Consider the following 21,069-nt stretch of genomic DNA (forward strand, 5'->3'; position numbering starts at 1 on the left):
GCCCCGGCTCGGGCTGCGCGGGCCCCGAGCGGTCCCTCCCTCGCCCCGCGGCCCCTCCTCCCCGCCCCGCGCTGTCGCTGAGGGGCCGCGGGGCGGGCGCCCGGCGGGGCTGCCCGGGATGGGCCGTGCCGCGCTGCTCCCCCCGGCCCGGCCCCGGCGGAGGGCGGGCGGGTGCGGTGCACCTGCCGGGCGGCTCGGCGCGGCGGGGCTCGGCGGCGCTCGGCGGAGCCATGCCGGCCGCCAGCACACCCGAGCTGGACGCGCCGCGCACCTCCGCGCTAGGGCGGGACGGCGGCGGCCCCCGCGGATACGCAGGTACGAGCGTGGTCCCGCGTCGTTCCTCGCGCAAGTTCCCTCCTGCCTGGCGGCAGAGGGGAGGGAGGATGCCAGCGGGGGTAGCGCCAGACCCCAGTCAGGGTGCAGGATCCCTCCCGCGTAGGGATGCGGGGTGGCCGGGGTAGGATGCGGTATCCCTGGACAGAGGTGTTGTACGTGCCCGGGGAGAGACGCGGGAGACCCCAGCCGGGGCTGCGTTACCTTCCCGCTCAACTCCGGAACCCCGCGCCGGGCAGGGGCCCCTCCCGTCCCGCTCCGTGCCGCCTCCGGCCGGTCCCTGCAGCCGCGGAGCGCGGAGGGGACCGTGATCCGCACCCTGAAGTTCTCGGGCACGCCTCGAGACGGGTGTCCCGGAGCCGCCCCGGCGGGTCCCTGCGGCCCTTGGGCGGCTCTGCCGGGGCTGCACTCGGGAAGCCGAGCGGGGCCGGTGCTGGACCGCGGGCCGGGCGGAGGGGCCGAGCCGCCCGGGCTGCACTCAGCAGCCGCGCTCCGGAGCGTCCGAGCGGCTCACCCGGGGCTGCCGGGGCCCTGGGGAGGGTGGTTGCTCCCGCAGAGGAGGCGCTGCGGTTCAATGATACAAGTTTGGGGTTCAGTCGCTGGGATGGCCGCGGCGCAGGGAACGAGTGCATAGGGGCAGAAGGGAGTGCTGGTTCTCAGGGACATCGCTCCTGGGTGTGTATCACCGGGCTGGGAAGGAAATTAAGATATCAGTGGTTTAATGGAATATGTTAATACATGGAGGGGTGGAATGAGAAATCAAGCAAAGCTTTTTCCTTCTTATCTTTCTGTTCCCTGGAGTTTTCTTACCCAATTCAATTGCATAGACTATAAAATTCTTTTAAAACCTCTTTGGCTTAAGTGGGTTCAATAATTTGGAGGTGATGTGAGGTGAGGGAGGGTCTGAACTGGTGGGACATGTTCGCTGCTAGGGCTGTGGGGCTGGTGGGTGTCTGGGCCTGGAGGGAGCAGAACCATGGTCTGGACCTGCTGGCCCAGGCGGCAGGAGATGCATGTTCCCAGCCACAGCCACCTCTGCAGTCCAGGACCAAGGTGAGATGGAAGGATGCTAGAGCTTGGTGCAGCTGCCATGACCTGCTGGTTGCGGGGGTTTCTTCCTCTTTTCTTCAGATCACAGAGTAGATGGGCTTTTCCCTGGCTTCAGTGCAAGCAGAGCTGAGTGCTGCTGAAATCCAGAGACCTCCTTCTCGTGTGCAGCCTGTTCTCTCATATCCTTGCGATTTATTTGGCTCGTGAAAGTTCTAAAAGACTTCATTAATGACCTGAATTTGTTGTGCCTATGGAAATTGGCAAATGTATTTTAGCTACTAGCTAAATGCTAGTAGCAGTGCTTTAAATTGTATCTTCTGAATGTGCTTGACTGTTTAATTTGAATTTAATATAGCGGTTAATTTGAAAACACTAAACAAGTTCTGGGAAATGGGCTTAGAGAATTAACTCAAACCCAAGTGTAAACCCTGTTGCTCTAGTCTGATAGTGTTGCTAATTACTGACTTTTCTCTTATTTAAAATAATGTATATTTAGCTGCTTTTGTGTGTTGTGTCAAAGTCTTGTGGGACTGGGTTTGGCCACACTAAAATGAGTTTTGGAAGTGGCATGTCCTGTGTTACACTCAGCCTTTCTGTTTCTGCGTAGGTTAATCTTTGTGTAGATCTGTGACAAAACAGCGAGGAATGCTAATCTGCCAAAAACTATTTGGGGTTCAAATTAGAAATCCACCCTCAATTAATCCCTTGGGTATCTATAGACCTGGCACCTCTGAGCCATGTCTCCAGCCAGAATGAAAAAGACCATTTTTTCCAAGCCAACTACACCAAAACTGTGGAGCAGGAGCTCTCAGTAAGGTGCTGAACTGGAATATGCTGGGTGAGGGCTTGGCTGTGCTGCACTGGCTGTAGGACCAGCGGTGATGTTTGAGCACCCAGGGCTTTGCCAGACCTTAGCTAGGTGTCGGCTCTTCACCCTCTTTGCTGCTTCATGGGGCTTTTCCATGGTGTAATTCCACCTTCGCAAAAAAAGCATTTGGAACTGTTGAGTCAGGTGGATGTACTGGTGGCAACCCTAAGCAGTTTAGATAGCTAAAACGATGGCTAATTGTATAATTTTAAATTAAACTCTTGTTCGTCTAAATGTGACCGTGTTATTTATACGTCAATGTTTGCTGCCAATTGTTGCACAGTGTACAGTATCTTTCATTGCATCCTGTCCTTATTGGTGATCCTTTTTGATGCTAACTACCCCCTTACATTATTTCAGACCATGAGCAATAAGGTGATAATAAAGATTTGCACAGATAAACTCCCTCACATGTTCCTTCTGAGAGGATGAAAAAAATGTGACAGGATTTCCATTTGAATTAACGCATGAATGAGAGAGAAATTAAAGGAAGTTCCTTAGTACAGCCCTGATGCCTGTGGTATTTAGAGGTCTTAGAGCTTCCTGAGACACAGCTGTGAGATTCAAACACCCTGCACTTTTCCTGGTCTTGCCTTCGTTTGAAGGGCTGACAGGAGCGGGGAGAATGATCCCACCCTCAGACTGGGGAGGGTCAGCAATGTGGTTCCCTGAGGAGCTGTGGGAGCCGGGCTTACCCCGAGGGAAGGTCAGCAAATGTGTAGGGAAAGAGCACAATAGATTCTGGAGCTGAGAAGAAGCCTTCTGTGCTGTGGCTGTTGTGCTGTCACAGCAGTGTTTACAGTGTCATGCTGTGGTAGTGTTCTGTGGACACTCATCAACCAGTGCTTGCCAGGCTCAGTAAATTCTCTGGAAAAGCCTCTGAGATCCTGAAAGGCTTGTGTCAGGTGACCCAAGCACTCTCCTGCCCTGTGGGAATTGGCCTGGCTGCTGTTGTCAGCCTGTGCCACTGAGGTACCGGTGCCTCTGAAGCTGCCCAGGTTATACCGGGGTCTTTTGGGTGAAACGGGAAAAAGAGAGAGAAGCACAAAGGCATATAATTATTTTTAGTCCTTATGTTGCTGAAGTGGGAGGCTCTGGCCCTCCAGTTATCCAGGGTGATACCTTTTTTTTGCTGTGGTTCCTCTCATTCCTTAATACCCTCCTGTAGCTCTTTCAGACCAGGTAGCATGTACTGCTGCCAACACAGAGATGCATCGACAAACACATGCGTGCAGCCACAGACAGAGGAACAATGAATGCCGGATCTGGCAGAAACACTCATTATGACAGGTTTTTAATTAGTAGGTCTCACTGCTGGGCTGTTGTCTGTGGTTCTGCCTTGTTCCTCCGCTTTCCAGGGAAGGGGAGAGGTTTCGTGAGGTGGGAAATGCTGCAGGCTGCAGTGGATGCTCTCTTCAGACCTAATTGTGGAAGGAATTATCTATTAGACACCACTGAAAGAAAGGGATGGGGTCTCTTGCTTAAAACAGATAGAAGTTGCAGTTTGCTGGAGGATAGAGGCAGGACAGCATGTTTTGGCTCAGTTGTAGCCTGAATGTTGGTGGCTGTGGTGGGATGCCGGCACCGGGGTGGATGTACCTATGGTGTGACTTAAGCTGTTCTTTTGTTGTGAGCAACTTTTTATTTTTTCTGGAGTTTCCTTGGTAGTGCAGAAACTGAAATTACCTAACTAAGAACTTACAGTTGCTCTTCCAGGACAGCAAAAACAAAGTTGTTCTTGGAAGCCAGGAGCGCTGCTGTTCTGTAGTACGGCCGCATAGAATTTTATCACCTTATCCCTGCGATCCTCACATGTGGTTTCCATTTTTAGGGTGCAGAAGAAAACCTGGATCCCAAATTTCCATTTCCACAGGGCAGAAGGTGAAACAGCTTGGAATATATGGGTTTGTCATTTCCCCAGGGTTATTTCTCCTTTCTTGTTAATCCATGACCTCAAAGTCAAACTTTGTATTAAGTAATGTAAAAGAAGTGACAGTTGCAGAGTGTCTGGTAATTTGCTTTATCTCCTGTACTGCAAGGAGTTAATCTGGATGGTTAGGCATTTGCACCAGACATTGATACTGCTTTGAGGGAAGGATTTTTGTGCTTGTCATTAAACCATTAGAACAGTACAAAATTGAGAAGGAAGAGAGCTTTTGGGTTTTCTGAGTCCTCCACAGTGCAAGATTATTCCCTGTGGTATTCTCCAATGCTTTGTCCTAGCTATTCTGAAATTACCTAGGCTAGAGAGACAGACTATTAGTAGACATCTGAATTTCAGCTAATGAATGAGGTGAGCTGAATGCTTTGGATCCAAAACATTGAAATTTAAAAAATCACAAGTCAGTCTTAAAACACAGAAGCACCCCAATGACAGTGGATAACCCAGCATTTTCTGGGTGGTGTAATCTATTTTAAAGGGCAGAACTGCTGCCAGTTTTGCTGTTCCCACTGTGTCAGAGCCAGGACATCCTTGGACCTATCCCCTAGAAAAGCAGAGCATCCCCAAGCATCACTGCAACTCTACAGCAAAGAGATTTATAACTATGATAGAATTGGCATGATTTTGCTTACTAATCATGATTGCCACCGACTTTTTATGTGCACTGGAGAGTCTTGCCTTCAATGTTATGGTGGAGACAAGCTAACACACAGGAGAATTGTCAGTTTTTGTTTCTGCACTTTATTGACTCACTGTCTTTGAAATGCAGCTGCAGATGAGCAAGCATGTTATTCTAAAGAACAGTTTTGACTGGCCAAGTGGATCAGGATTGGCAGAGAGGTGATTTTGCAGTCTGCATGAACGTCTGCCTCTCATTTGGTTGTCAGATGACAGAGAGAAATGCAGAAGTTGCAGAATGAGCAACTGCTCCCTAAAATAAATCAATTCCTGTGTCTGCTGAGGGTCTCAGGGATGGGGGTTGAGCTGGTGCCTGGATTACAAATGAGCCTTTGCAGCAGAGCACAGCTCCTTTGGCCCAGCACCATCTTTAGGGGGGTCAGTAGCTGCCAGGGGGGCAGCAGTCACAGCTACCTGAGCCCAGATTGGAGTGGTGGTGGCTGGCAGAAGCAGGGTTGGGGAAAGGGATGGGTTAACTGCTTGCCTTTCCTCCAGTAGACCTGGGAGAGATGATTCCATTGTTATTTCTGGGATGAAATAAAGCCAGTCACAAGACTGCTCGTGTATTCCAGACTCCTAAGCAGAGTACCTTTGATTGGGAATGAATTTGAGGAGAGGTCAAAATGGGGACAGAAGTTGAGTAGGGTGAAGGGATGGTGTACAGAATTCCCTAAGTGCGTGTGTGGGCTGGGAGCAGTGTGTAGGAGGATGATTTGGCCTGTGGGAGCTCAGAGAGCTGCAAAAGGCAAGTTTTGGGGTCTGATTTTTTCCTGTTCAGAAGAGCAGAAATGTGTGCCTTCATGTAAAAGCAGAATTACACCCAGGAAGGTTTCTGCTTACAGCCACAGTTATTTCCAAAATCTTTGCTAGTTGACTGGGTCAAAAGAGGCATCTGGACTGGACACAGGGGTTCCACTTTGCTCTAAGAAGTGGTACCCCACAAAACCAGGGGCAGTTTTGCACAGGCAGGAGAGCCCTGGTGCCCATTATTCTTAATACTGCAGAAATTTAGATTAGGACTAAGGTTTTGATTCATTTGAATCTGTTTCAGCCCAGAAGCTGAATTCTCATGTGTAGCCCTGAGCTCCCCAGCTGTGTACAAAGGAAGGGCAGGACGTGGGGCTGCCCTCCTCTGCTCTGCTCCCTCGAGCTGTTTGTCGTTCTGTGCATAACTCACCTGCAGTCCTTGACTTTTTAAATGGGAAAAAGCAAACACAATGCACTGGTTCCCTGTCCTTATACTGGCATTCTTGTCTGTCTGGGTGCCACCTTGCAGCAATTCCTGTGTGCAGGGAGGATGAAAGCAGGCGTGTTTATTGACTTGTGCTGTTAATTGTTGCTGTGCCTGAGCAGTTCCTGGCAGGATGCTGCGTGGCTCTCACCCAGCAGTTTGCAGCTTACTCTGGTGGCCGTGGCCAGGCTGCTGGCTGCACGTCCCTCTGCGTGAAGCCCAGAACAGGAAAGCCAAACTCTGTCAGGAAAAGAACCAACCGGGAGAGAAGCAAAATAAAAAATTATAAAACCACAGAGATGGGTTTTAAATCTGGCTGTTGGTTTCTCAGCCCATGAATGACTTCTGTCACCATAATAAAAGGCATGCTATTGCTAACTTTTTCAGACTGGTGTCTGAAAAATCAGTTCACAGAAATTCTTGCTGACAGTTGTGGATGCTAGGTCACAGCTCTGTGGTGTGCATTTTACAGCTTAACACAGCAAACCAAGGACAGGATTACCTTCAGATTGCTCTTGGGAAAGACTTAGGGAAGCTAAAGTGGGCCAGCCAGGGGAAGGGAATGCAGGTAAGGTCTGTAGCATCCCAGCTTGTTTTGCTTAACAGGGTGATTGGAAATTCCCCATGAAAAATAACGAACCTGTATTCCATCATCTGTTTTAAGCCAGGAAAGTGGTTGCAAAGATAAAAGGTTGAAAAGTTTCTATATTCTTTACAGATCAGTTCTTTGTGGAAATGCACTTCCTATGTTTTAAGCTTTTTGGCAAAAAATTAAAATATGACCATCAAGTAGCATGCAGATCTGGTCCACCTAAAATTTCACATTGGGGGTGGATTTTTAATGACTGAACTGTTTTTTGTCCAGCTCTGGACCCTTCCTCCTTGAGAACTTTTTTGGTCAAGTAGGTCAGTGCAGTGTGGCCCCAGCCATCCATAGAGGTTGTGCCCAGTGTGGCAAGTGTCATGCAGAAGCAAGAGGCACCGGCCACATCGTGCAGGCACATCTGCTCTTATCAGCCCTGTCCAGTGCCCCAGCACGTGCCTGTTGCTGTGCACAAGCCAGATCAAAGAGCTGGTGCAGGCAGATAACCCAGAGCCAGGCAAGACAAATTTGCAGCCAGGCTGAGCTCTGTGTCTTGCAGCACCCAGGGCAGTGCAGGAGAGTAGAGCGTGTTGGGAGTGGGCAGTGGACAGGCAGGGATGCTGCAGGAGGCTTCCCATGGGGCAGCACACAACTTCTGTCCTGTCCACTTTTCTAGTGGGGCATCCCTCAGCCTTCCTCTGTCCATGGCTCCTAACAGAGATGTGCTTTCCCTGTGGAAATACATCTGGGGTTTCTTTTGGCTTCTTCAGTGGCTGGCTTTCCAACTAGCGGATCACTTTGCACCCTCTGCAGAAATGTTACAATTGTTTATTGAATGAGAGATTATTCATTAGTAGTGGGAAAAAATAACGGTGAAAGTTGAAATTATAAAAATCCAGACTTCACTGGTCCAATGAAGGACACCAGCAAGGATGTGCCCACCAAAACCTGTCTGAGAACAGAGGGACCTGGTGGCAGAGGTAAAGTGCACACTTGCCCTGGGACTCGCATGTTGCAAGTCCTATGGTGACCTGAAAGAATGGTGAGGCCCTGGCACAAGTTGCCCAGAGCAGCTGGGGCTGCCCCTTGGATTCCTGGATCCAAGACCAGGTGGACAGGGCTTGGAGCAACCAAGTGGAAGGCGTCTCTGCCCATGGAAGGGGATGGAATGGCATGAGCTTTAAGGGTCCTTCCAACCCAAACCATTCTGTGATTCCATGAAAGCAATGCTGCCCAAAATGTGATGGATGTGGGAGTCTCAGCACCTGAACCCTTGCATGTTGTAAATTACATGTGCCGAGAAATCAGTTTTATCTACTAAACAGAACACTGAATAAAATAAAGGAAGTGGGTAGGAGTGAGCCTGAGGTATCTGCTATAACAAGGGTAGGAGCAGAGAGCTTATTTGAGCATGGATTTGTGAACACAGAAATAAACTCTCTTCAAATACCTTTTTACTGTCCTTCTTAATTGCATGGAAGTTACATATTAATGGGAGAACTGGCTTTTCTAAAAAGGTGTTTTTACAAATATTTAATGGTGGCCTGTAAGAATCATCAGATATTGGGTTCCCTGGATCACACTTTAAAAATAGTTTGATCAATAGAAACATGGAATGTTTTATGGGGAATATTTTCATTCAGAAATGCTAATATGAGGCAGGTGCCAGAACCGCATATTAATAAGGTGCATTTCTTTTTCCAGGTAATGTGCTGTGACGGATGTGTTCCTTGGGTACCTGCAAGAATTACCCTGTGCAGTTGTCCAGGTGTTCCTCTATGTGACTGACCCAGAGGAACAGTCCTGTGGCTGCTGCTCAGTTCTTGCAGGTCTCCATCAGGATTTGGGGTGTGAAGCTCCCGGAGCAGTGGAGCCTGAGCCTGACGCTGCCTCCCTGCAGTGATGGGAGTGCAGAGGGCTGTGTTTTGGTGCATGTGCTCTGTGCCACGCCTGAACCGCCAAAGCTTCCCCCCAGGGAAGAATTTCAGAGAGCCATACCTGTGTGCTGGAAGGCAGACAGGTCTGTAAGAGCTTTCCCACATGTTCACAGCAGCTGCCCAGGGATTGCAGCACAGCTGGGGACCTTGGTTAATCTCTGCAGCTTCTATAGCCCAGGTCTCACCCCACTCTTTTACTGTAGGTCTGGTATCATGCTTACACTAACTTCTTTAAAAACCATGCCAGCATCTGGATTTTCTCGTGGGAGGATCAGATCCTGGTGGCCATTTGTTGGTTTAAAAGGCCAGCCCTGGCAGCCCTTGAGGCCAGCTCTGCAAGGAAGCAAAGGCCTGGTGGTGAGGAGACCAATGCCAGGGCCAGACAGTTTCACTCTATACAAGATGCTTTGCTACATCTGCTTTATTTCATATTTCACTTCTAGCTGCTTTTCTTTTGCTTTTTAACACAGTGAGCTCTTCCCAGAGCTCTTCTTTGAGATTGCTGTGGATGCTTAACACACCTGTGATGTCAGGGACACCAGTTTCTGAGGTGTGCTTCTCTAGGAAAAGAGACTTGCAGCAATAATATTGGTGTTTATTTTCTACAGTGTTGATAGACCCTAGTGTTCTCTTTCTTTCTGGCATCTAGTTATTCCAGCGTATTTTAGTGGTATCAATTCCCAACAGTAAGCAATGTAGAGGGGTAACCTTTGTGTCTCTGGGAATAATGAGACAAAGACATGGATTGCTCTCTTTCTGCACAGACCGCAAGTGGCAGCCTTGCTAACATGCTTCCAGGTAATTACTTGTGCAGTTTAGATAATTTTGGTAGATACTTATGCAATGCATTTGATTTTACTCACTGTTTTGCTGTGGAAGGGCAGAGGAAATGTTACCAGGCAGGCATGCCTAGGTTGCTCTCTCATTTCTTTTTCTTATCAGCAAAACATAAACCCACGGCTTGATGACAATGAAACCATATGTTTCCTCTTTTTGGCAAATCAATTTTGCAATACAGATAATCCTGGCCGTACATGAGAAGAGATATTTTGAATTATTTTAATTTTTACATTACTCACTATTTTTCCCTGCCTAGAAATTATGTATGTGTTTATTTCTGAACCCAGAGGTTGGGTGAATTAAGAGTTTATGGAGAACACTATGCTTTAGTGTCTGTCTTACTTTGAGGACAGTTATTTGTCATATGCAATAACCTGTTTGTTGTAGCCAGTGCCATTCTGCACTGCCAGACAGCAGCATCAGATTCAGAGATTTTCTGAGCACCGGATATCCTCTCAGTGTGAGGCCAAGCTGAGAATTGCGTTTGTATAAATCAGCTCTGCTCTGCAAAAAGCTGCAGAAACTGGAATCGTAGAACTGTAGAATCAGAGGAGGTTTTGGGTTGGAAGGAACCTTAAAGCCTATCCAGTGCCACCGCTGCCATGCAGGGACACCTTCAGCTGGGACACTGTCCATCTGGGCATTTCAAGGCTCTGGGCACCCTGTGCCAGGCCTGCCCACCCTGGCAGCCAGGAATTTCTTTCCAATATCCCATCTAAATCTGCCCTGTTTCAGCCATTCCCCCTTGTCCTGTCCCTGCAGGCCCTTTTCCAAAGTCCCTCTCCAGCTCTCTTGTAGGCCCTTTAGCCACTGGAAGGGGCTCTGAGGTCTCCCCTGAGCCTCCTGTTCTCCAGGCTGAACAATGCCCGTGCTCCCACCCTGTCTCCAGAGCAGAGAGCCTCCAGCTCTCTAATTAGGGGGTTTATTCAATTTTACGGTTTTTCATTTTTACATTTTTGGGTGCCAGTTATGCAAACCAAGACCTGAACATAACATTTTCTAGATATTTATAAAAGAAATACAAATTTAAATGTTAATCTGGTCAGCACAAATGTTTGTGTTTTACCAGGCAGCAATGCAGCCTCAGACTCGAGTCTCAGTTGAAAACAAAAATATAATTAATTCTAATGATAAAAACAATAATAAAATTCTTGATTGTAGTAGATTTAGTCTGATAAACATGCCTGAAGGGTATTCAAAAAAGAAGTCTATATGGACCATCTGCTTATGTAAGTATAAGGATGGAAGCTTACTTAAACATGATTCTTTGGAGATGTAAGGGTAAGATTAACCCAGCAGAAAAGTGAATGCCATGGCTAACTACGAAAACTTTACAGGTGAAGGAAGTGAAGGACACTAGAGCTTGCAGGAAAGTTTTCCAAAAGCATTTTTAGAAGTTAATTGATGATTAAAATTAGGGAAGATTTTATGCAGAGAAGCTGAATCTCAGCTTGGTTGAAATTTCAAAAGGTTATTCTGGCAAAGCTCCATCTGGGCATTTCAATAAATGCATTTGTGAAAAGCAAAAAGCAGTGACACATTTAAGTTTTTGGCTTAGTGAGAAGAAGTGGTATTGAAAGCTCTTAAAAGAAGAACAGCATTTCTCCTCTGCACAAGTGCAGGTACATGAAGTTGTTGATGAACTTTCAGCTCAGGTACAGAAGGTTTTGGATGTGTAGCTCTCATTGAGAGGCACCTCTGTAGTTCCAGCCCCAAATACATTCATATGAGAATGATCATCCTGGCATGATCCGTGATGCTGTTGCAGCCCAGGGCAAAGCATGGAAATGCCCACATTTTCAGGGGATGCTGGCTAATAGACATTTCTGTAGAGCTCAAGTGGAGCAAAAATAATTTAAAGCCCACAGGTGAGGAATGGTGCTGACAAGGTCACTGCCATTCAGAGGTTTGATGTCTTGGCACACACCATCTTGGGCAAGGACGGGGCAGAGAAGGTTCAGAACACACCAGCAGCTGCAGCTGCACGTGTAACTCGGGATGGTCAGTGCTGGAGTAAATGAAATATGTCTTGAAAGAAACGATCCAGTGCCAAATTATTTGTTCTTTGGAGAACAAAGAGTGAACAATGAGTCCAATAACTGGCAGATATACTGAATGCCTCTACTGAGGCTGCATGTGGTGGCCCAGCAGGTGTGCATCAAGTCCAATTCAGCTCTAATTACTTTTTGCATCTTGTGCAGCTACAAGAGTCACCAATGTGAACTCTAAGAATGTGGCCTGTTTTCTAAAAATAGCCTTGAAATTGTAAAATGAAAAAAAAACCCCAAACCAAACAATTATATGTAAAATCCTTATTTTACAGATTAGGAGATTAGGACAATGTTTTCTCATGGTAAACCACAGAGTGATTAAAATAAAAAAAAAAGCCCAAACTCGTAACACTCATTTGGAGTGAGAAGGAAAATTGTCCAATGCATCCTGTATGTTCCAGGAATGGGATGTGGGTGGGAAGAGGTGAAATCAGTCCTATAGAAAATATTTGCTGTCATTGAGGCCAATTTCTGCCATAGTAAGTGGCTGAAAGAAGTGGCAAAACAAAGATAAATAATCAGCATGGAATTAAAGAGCTATGGTTTTCAAAGCTAGTGTTTGGTGCATATTTACTGAGTAGATTAGTCTAGTAATTGTCACTGGGGCTTCTGTTTGGTCTTTTGCTGAGATTCCTTTGGGTTTGTTTTCCAGGGACAGGGAGTTTAAGAGCATGAGTTGGAGATAAGTGGGACACCTGCCTGCTGTGGTATGATTTGGGGGCTTAGCAACAATAATGACACGGGGGGAGTTTTAGCATTCAAAATAAAATACATTTGCTAACAACATGTGGTTCTGTCAGGATATTCTCAGGGAGGCTGTAATTTCTTTTTGCCTGTAGACATGCTTTTAATATTTTTGTATGTGTCATCATAGTGCTTGCAGCACTATGCCTCTGAGTTTTCTCAAGTCTTTGGAAATCCAGTGAAAAATAGGGAACTCGGGCTCTGATGCAGAAGCAGTGCTGGTATTCTGTAAATGTTAAAAATATCCGAGTTTCTAGATTCTGTCAAAGTGCATGTACAGACCCAGAAAGAGTACTTGTTACCTTTGAAGTTATCTATATGTTATATGTTGTTTTAATCATCTCTTATTGAAAGTTTTGTTTAAAATTACTGTGAACAAGGAATGTTGTGACAATAAAATTTAGTGTATGAAGTTAATGGCGAACATTAGGTGGCCAAGAGGAGAACTGCTCCACAGCTCAGAGAGCAGCTGTATAAACAACAAAGGAATAGAAATGTGGAATGAACAAAAATATATTAAAAATTGATGATTTACTGTAAAGCAGAGTTTGTCACTCAAAAAGTGAGATAAGTTATATGTGTGTGTCTTTCTGTGCTCTTCTCTGTGGTTTTGACCCCGCTGTCCCCTTTCAGCCAAGCCAAGCAGACATGCAGTTCTTGTAAAGATAAGAAGTTTCAGTCAGATCATGCCAAGATGCTACCAAGTACGCTGAACTGCATGACCAGTCCAGTAGATCTTGGAAATATGTGTGCAGGAAGACACATAATGAATACTCCCAGCCAGCCTGAGTACTAAATTAATCAGAATCTAACAATACAGGGATCCATAGGGGACTGTGCTACTCAGAAATTACTTTTTTAAAGTGTTTTTAGTGTTCAACATGTACCAGTCTGAGCAGATAATGTCACGACGTCAGTTGCTTTGTGCTGGGGATGAGGGCAGGGGAGCTGTTGAAGGGCACTGATGGAGGGTAGCCATGGGCTGATGCTTGGCAGAGCAGCCAGCATTGGCCACCCCGAGGTCTGGCATTTGTTTTGACCATTGACTGCGACCGATTTACAGTCTGGTGTCAGTGAAACCTCAGTGGATGGCTTCCCTGCCGGCAGCGTTGTGTCTGTGTTCGCTCTGCAGGGCAGTGCAGCCGCCTCCTCTCGCCGCCGCTGGGCTCGCTGCGGGTCCTGCACGGCAACGGCACCGAGGTGGGAACCGTGGTCACCTTCCAGTGCTCCGCCGAGCACCAGCTGGAGGGAGCGGCCATGGTCACCTGCGTTTGGGAAGGGAACAGCACGCAGTGGACAGCCGGAGCGCCCTCCTGCAAGCGTAAGGTTCTTCCCAAACCCTGCCCCTCCCTCTGGGATGCAGTGCCTTCCTTTTGCCCTGCCTATCCTGCGATGTTGGGATTATACCTGTGCAAAGAAAAAGACAAACTCAGTTTTCTTCAAAGTTGCCCCACTGATGGTAATTCCACTCCATATATGTTCTGATATGCCATTATCATGACACACAGAAAAGACTCAGTTGGATTCGTCCTTGATCTCATGTCACTGGTAGCACCTGGAATAACTGTGCCTCTAGCTAAAAGCTGTATGCTTCTTTAGAGAATGTATGGGTGTCTCAGTTTAGAGGCAAATTTAGGAGAAAAACACTCTGGAATGAGTGTTTCCTCTAAAAAAAAGGGTTCCAACAATCCCTTTCCACCAATAAGAAATGAATACTAGTGGATGAAAGGCAAACAACCCAACCGTTTATTGACAAACAGATTGCCCATGCAGCACAGGAGAAAAGGTAAATAAATGCTAGATATTGAACCGTCAGACCTTAACACGCACACCCTCCTGCCCTGGAAAAAAACCCCAAAACACCAGAGCAAGATAAAAACCCACAACGGCCAGCAGGCGGGTGGGGAGAAAGATGACGCCAGCTCCTGTCTCAGAGAAAAAACCAAAAGGTTCATGCAGCAGCTGGCGCAAGCAGATGGGAACCCAGTGAATGTGTGGTGTTGGTCCCCCGGTGAAGCAGATGTGCTTTCCCTGCCCGGCTCTGGCTTTTTCCCAGGTCTGGGACCAAAAAGGAGCAGCCCCTCCCTCCCGCCGGGCCCAGCCAGTTCTTCTCCTGGCACTTGTTCTCACTGATCTTGGACGAAAACCGAACTGTCCAATTCACCTTGAAAAGCAGCTGAAGGATTGCTGCTGCAGCCTCTCCACGCCCAAGAAAAGCAAAGAAAAAAACCAAACAAATTTCCGCCTGGGCTAACAAAAAACCCCCAAACTAGCAAAGCAAAACCCAGACTGCACCACACTCGTGGACGCCGGGCCACTGAGGCTTTGGAAGAGCCCAGCAAAGGGCCCCAAGGCTCCCCCTTCCCTTGGACCCACGTTAAAGACACAGCAATCATATTGGGGCATAAAGCAGAGAATCAGGGAATGGACCATCATCATAAATCACCCCAACACTATGGGAATGACCAACTGATGTGCAAACATATTTGCGAACCTTTTATCTCCTGGCAGTCTTTTCTGACAATGTTTTTGCTGCAAAAGAAGCACAGTGATATTTTTTGAACAATTCTTGGTTGTTGCAGCTGCATGGGAAATTTACCATATAGATAAATAGTGTCTGAATGACAACAGCATTAACTACCTTTTAGCTGTGTTTCTGCTTATTTATTCTAAGGTTGCTAATAGTTTGACCAGAAGTAGACCCAAGGAAAACTTGGTACCTCTGAGCTTTGAGGTGCCTCAGACCTCGTATAATTTTAAATCCCCAATGGATACATTGCTCTTCAGACACTTAGTGCTCTCTCCCACACTCAGCTATTCTTACCTCTTCTTTGGAGATCTCATAAAAGAAAAAATGAGAGAAATCATTCCCCCAGAGGCTGCAGAAATGTAATACTTTGTGTGGAGGTCAGCTGAACCATTTGTGATGCTGGTCATTGTGACATTGGGAGAACTAGCTGACTTTTGAAGCAAGACATGCTTACTGCTCCAAGTGAGTTGGCAGAGATCTGCATTAGCTGTGCCACATCACATTCCTACTCCTCCTCTTGTCTGGATGACTCGTTTCCAGCATCAGATCCTTGAGAACACTCAGCCCTGCACATCACTTCTTCCATCCTGTATTCTTCCCCAAACAGAGGAAGACCTGTTGTTTGCCGCCTGCCAAAGAGGATGTAATTACATGGAACTGTCCTTGCTCTAAATGGCTTCTTTAAGCCCGTTTACCCGTGTTAGTATTCATTTCTGTAGCTTCAGTCCTTGTTAATAAAGAGTTTGCAGCTCATCTGCAGACTTGTGCTTTTAAGCTACTGCAGTGCTAAGGGCGCTGTGTTTAATTAATTGCAGTGGTGAAATGCTTGTGAACAATTCATGGGTAACTTATAAACAGGAGATTTTTACAGAGTCCAGTTTGAGGCTTGCATAAGTCAAAGCTGAAGCCAAGATTCTCTGGTATCTTGACACATAGTAATGTGGAAGTCCTCACTGAGCAGAAGTGTGAAGCAGGCAGGCTTTAGCATGGTTTAATGAAAATGTGAAAGATAAATTCATGGACTGATCTTAGAAACAATTCTGTGTTTGCTTTGTTGCAGCCATATCAAAATACGACACTTTTGGCTTTAAGGTCGCAGTGATTGCCTCCATTGTGAGCTGTGCTGTCATTCTGCTGATGTCCATGGCTTTCTTAACTTGCTGTCTGATTAAATGTGCAAAGAAAAGTGAGAGGAGAAGAACTCAAAGGTATGTCAAGATGACAGTTTTAATAACAGTGTAAGAGTTGTACATCATATGGACCCCGTTGCTGTGATAACAAATGCTTCAAAGGATTTGCTGCTTACAGCACTGCAATAATGTTCATTACTTAAAATCCCTAATTTGTAGGTCAGGCTTTAGGCGTAGAAGGACTTGGAATTCCAGAGTACTTAAATACCTGATACCTGTTAGTAACCGATAACCTCAACAGGCCTAGGCAGATCTGTATTTATCCAGGGTAATGCAGAAGCTGAACACACAAGTCTTATTTTCTGGCACAGTATTTCTCTTCTCAAGTTATTGAAGATTGGCAATCATTCCCCTTCTTCTCTATTTCTTTCCTTTTTCCCTTTCTTTCTTTGAACACTGCTGGGAAATGGAATCTCCCTGTGTCAGAGCCATCCAAGGCCTCACCATCTGCTGAGCATCCTCAAAGCTGTCCCAGCATGGGGCTGGAAGAACGGAGGATTTTGTCTTCTGGCTTGGAGCACAAATTGGTGGATTATAAACAGGAATAGGAAAAAGTCAAATTTTCAATCCAGTTCATTATAAAAATTCAACGTGGATAGTGTCAGCAGGAGCGTGTTTGCCTGTAGGCTGGAGCCAGGCTGCTGGTGCTCACGAGAGCACCCTCCTGCAGTCACTGCTGCAGAAAGCTTTCCACAGGAACTTGGCTTACCTCTCCCTTTTCTTGCTGGTTACTCCCACCAGGCCCTCCAGTGCACTGGAGGGAGACTGGGGAAGACAGTAGTGAAGGTTTCTATGCTGAGCTGTGATTTATCTGAAGCTGTGTGGGAGCCAGCTGAAGGGGGAACTTCTGTCATTTGAAATCCAAGTGTAGCCAAAATAGAGATTTTCTGTTTCTCTTAAAAGACTTTTTTGTGTCAAAAAATGAGAGTCCTTAGTGTCGGTCATAATATTCAGGTATTTACTGGTAGCATGAAATAAATTGCTTTGAAATGAAAGGTTAATTGACATTTTTGGAATTGCCACTTTTCTTTTTGATAAGACTATTCATATCACAGTCCTTGTTATTAATTTATTTTAAATGAAGTTTTGTAAAAACTAGCCATTCTCATTATTTTGATGACTTGATATTTTTCCTCTTACAAAAGAAAAGCCCTTCACTCTGGACATAATGACCTGATTCTGTCATCAGGCTGTAAAATTATTCCTTTTGCTGAGACTTTCTCAGTTCCCTGCTCCCCTGTGCTTCTTTCCCTGTCTCCTGAAGGAGCTGCTCCATCCCATTGGCAACAGAGTCCAGCTCCAAGGCAGGTTTGCAGGCAGAGATGATCTCTCAGGTGACCAGCTGAGAGCCAAAAGAAGCAGACTGTCCATTGGTGCTCATAAGAAAATCTTCTCGTTTTCTTGTTTGTTTGTCTGTTTGTTTTTTGAGGAGTGCTGGACAGTACTTAAAATAACACTATTTTGCACAATAATATTTATGCTATTGAAGAACTCCCTATTTTAGGGTGTTATTTAAATCTATACAAATTTGGCTTACACATGAAGTTCAGCACATGTTGAAGTGGTTTTTTTTCAGTAAACTTGTGTCACAGGCATGTTTTATGAAAAATCCTTTCCTTAGGATTTTTTCTCCTGAGAATCTGGGAGGCCTCAGGAACAAAATGTAAACAATGGTTATCTGCTGCTGTGGAATGCAACAGGTGCATCTGTGGTTGGTCTCTGTGGTTGTTTCTAATTAATGGCCAATTAAAGTCCAGCTGTCCGGACTGTCTCAGTCAGTCGCAAGCCTTTGTTATGAATCCTTCTTTTTCTATTCTTAGCTAGCCTTCTGATGAAATCCTTTCTTCTATTCTTGTAGTATAGTTTTAATATAGTATATATATATATCATAAAATAATAAATCAAGCCTTCTGAAACATGGAGTCAGATCCTCATCTCTTCCCTGGTCCTGGGACCCCTGCAAACACCACCACAAACCTGGAATGGGATTTAAGCTCTAGAGACTCAGGCCTGTGGTCAGATAACAGCTCAGCTGTACAGCCATATATCACAATAGTGTTTCTACTGCTTGGTATATTCACAGAGAAATGCAGCTGTGGTACCAGCTGAAGACTGAAGAACTAGAGCACATGCAAGCTGCTTACTTTGGTTTTAAGGGAAGGAACAATAACAACAATAATAAGAAACTCAGGAATACATCTGTATTCGGTGACATGACTAAGATGGCATATGATAACCAAGGCTTCTACAGGTAAGGCTGTTAAAATAAAGTAGGTTTGAATGAGCTGATGGGATCCTGGCTAAACACTAACCAGAGCTAAAACCAGCTATGAGAGCAGGTATATCAGTCTGTGCACCCTTAGCCAAAAGTCTGGCTGTTTTGGGTATGGAGAGTGGGCACTGCTTCTCATCAGAGATGAAAGTGTCATTAAAGGTGATTCTAAATAAAACTGTCCTGGAATTGCTCTTGGAATGGATGTGACCCTTCCTCATTTACTCCTTGTTCTCTTTTTTCACTCAAGTAAGAGCTGTTTAATCAAGTAATTTCAAGTGATTTCTATTCTTTAATTCTGTAAAATGAATAGACATGCAAGGTGAGATGTGGGAATTCTACTGACAGATTTCATGAAGACAACAAATGGCCTGTCAGTTTTGTATTTCACTTGCAAGTTGTTTTTTTTAGTGTGTGTAACAAATTAGGCTAAGTTTCCTCATCCTGTGTTCATCTGGCTTACTGGGAGCAGGAGAACAATGCAGGCACTGGGGAGGTGCAAACATGGAGCTGGGCTGTGCTGGGAGGACCAGAAGGAAAGGATACATTACCTGTCTGGGTGATTGCTGTGGTACCATTTCCCCTCCAGTGTGAGGTGGGAATGTTGGCAGCCTGTGCCTGGAGGAAATCTCTAGACCTGGGCACATGTTGCTGCAGTGGTGAAGCTGTTACAGTATTGATTGTCCAAAGAAATAAATACAGGCATGTGGCATGGTTGAAAAACAGCAGCAAAACTGAGGGTGGGCAGTCCCAAAGGAAAGATTCCATATATTTCTGCATATCCATGGTCAAGAACCAAAAGAGAATTTAACCAAGACTCCTCAGGGAAGGTTCAGGCTTGACATGAGTAGCCATTTGTGTACCAAGAGGGTGGTCAGACCCTGGAACACAGTCCTGGAGCGGGTCAGTGTTGGTGGCCCAAACTGGCATTGCTCAAGGGGCATTTGGACAATGCCTTTAGTAATGAGGTTTAGTTTTTAGTCAGCCCTAAAGGGGTCAGGCGGTTGGACCCAATGATCCTTGTGAATCCCTTCCAACTGAAATATTTCAGTCTAGTTTAGTGTAGTCTAGTGTAGTCTATCAGCACCCTATCCCTGTTCTATCCTACCCTATCCTCTTCTTATGTTAAAGTTTCAGCCATTTGGAGGAATTGCCCAATGCATCATGAGATCTCCAAGCACAGCAGCAATCCTGCTTGGTTTTTCTAGGCAGGAGCTGTCTGAAGAGGCACAGGGGATGAATCCTTTCCTCCCTGCCTTTTCCAGGGCTGTGGTACATGCTGTTTTCTGCAACCCAGCCATGGGAAGTGGCTCTGCAGCCCACTTAGAAGGGGAAGTTGAGATGAGTGCTGCCCATGTCTGACAAGGGAGAAGGTGGAGGCATGAAAAATTCAGTCATTTTTATGATAGCTTTCTCTCTTTTCTTGAAGAGAGTTCTGCTTCATATTCTTGTAGCATATGAAGTATCTGGAAGAGTAAGAACTCTTCCATTCCTGAAGAAAACTCTCTTGAGTATATCTTAATTTATTTTTGACTAGAAAATCATGTAGGTTGTGCTACTTTTCAGACTTAATTGAATAGATTTTGACATTAACATTTTGATTCAGTACTTGAGGGTCAAAATACTGTAAGAAGAGATAAAATAAAAAGCTGATTCTTTTAAGTAAGGCAGTATAATATAAAAAATCAATTCTTTCAGGCAGTTAAGGTATTAACAAATACAGGTTTACAAAACAAATAAAAGTTTACAGACAAATTTAAGATTAAAACACTCTAATCAGTTAAAGAGGGGCCTTAGGACGCTGACAAGATAATTTTGGCTGCAATGAGGTGACACAATGTGGGTGCAGAGTGCTGATGTGCAGAGCTTATAAATAACAGAGAAGCCCAGCTGTGTGACTGTAGGGGCTCCACTGTGCTGTTGTGGACCTGGCTGCCACAAAATGAGAACTTTCTCCCCTCATGTTTGAAGCATATCACAAACATCGTGAATATGCAGTTTTGCAGGAAAACATTGAATTTTAGTGGCAACTGCTTTAATTATAATGATCCTCATTCTGGCTGCTTTTCTGGTTGAACAAATTGCTTTAAAATTATAAGAAATATGTGTACAAACACCTGGGATCATTAACTACAGAGTGCTGTCATTCCAGATGCCACCTCTTTCATTTGGATGTAAAGAATCATAATAAGGATGAACATACCAATGTTTAGCAGAAAAAGGTCTTATATGCATGAGCTGCAAGTATTTACAGCATATTTGCTCTATTGTATTATTGAAAACACTAAATAATGCTGAGCAGGGAAAAACAAGTTACAGATCATGGTGCTGCTGGGAGGGAGGTGTTTCCCCAGCGTTGCTTCTGAGAAGCTCAGAGCAGCAGAGATAGCAGTTTCCTCTGTGGTGCAGAGGTTTGAGCCAGATTAGCTGAAAACAAGGGTCTGTGTCTAGGGAAGGGAGATTAGCTGCAGCCCTGGGCCACGCAGTTAGAGGAGAACAATGTCCATGAACCTCCAAAGCAGTCCCCAGGAGGACTGCTGGGCAGAGGGCTTGTCAGCATGTTGGGAACGGCTCTCAGAGCCTGACTGCAAGATGCACCAGGATGTGTTATTTTTGAGTCAATTATTTTGTGATGAAGAATAATACCTGACCCTGCACTAACTGTGCTCTGGAGCACTTGCTTGGGCACCCACCACCCGAGACAAACAGCTCTCTGCCATCCCAGCAAGCAGCAATGTGGGAGAGCTAGGATCAGGCATCTGCCCAGGAAGGCAGGTTGTCCTCTGCCACATGACAGGCACAGGGTAAAATATCAGTAAA

The 21,069-nt window shown here is 45.8% G+C and overlaps 1 protein-coding gene across 3 annotated transcripts in view; it reads left to right on the plus strand.

Annotated features, from left to right (window-relative positions):
- The first annotated feature begins 82 nt into the window (after window positions 1-82).
- The window catches only part of SUSD3 (sushi domain containing 3), a 25,754-nt gene continuing 4,767 nt past the window's right edge, over window positions 83-21,069 (plus strand). The window contains exons 1-5 of one of the 3 annotated variants that reach the window (XM_058813163.1): window positions 3,986-4,132; window positions 8,390-8,705; window positions 13,390-13,578; window positions 15,848-15,995; window positions 18,061-18,228. In XM_058813163.1, the coding sequence (XP_058669146.1) occupies window positions 8,588-8,705; window positions 13,390-13,578; window positions 15,848-15,995; window positions 18,061-18,228 (623 nt within the window). In that variant the 5' untranslated portion in view covers window positions 3,986-4,132; window positions 8,390-8,587. Of the gene's footprint in view, window positions 316-3,953; window positions 4,133-8,389; window positions 8,706-13,389; window positions 13,579-15,847; window positions 15,996-18,060; window positions 18,229-21,069 lie in introns of those variants that run through there. The other 2 variants (XM_058813164.1, XM_058813165.1) reach the window with 2 other exon arrangements.

This window comes from Ammospiza caudacuta, chromosome 12, assembly GCF_027887145.1.
Source record: "Ammospiza caudacuta isolate bAmmCau1 chromosome 12, bAmmCau1.pri, whole genome shotgun sequence".
NCBI classification, from domain to species: Eukaryota; Metazoa; Chordata; class Aves; order Passeriformes; family Passerellidae; genus Ammospiza; species Ammospiza caudacuta.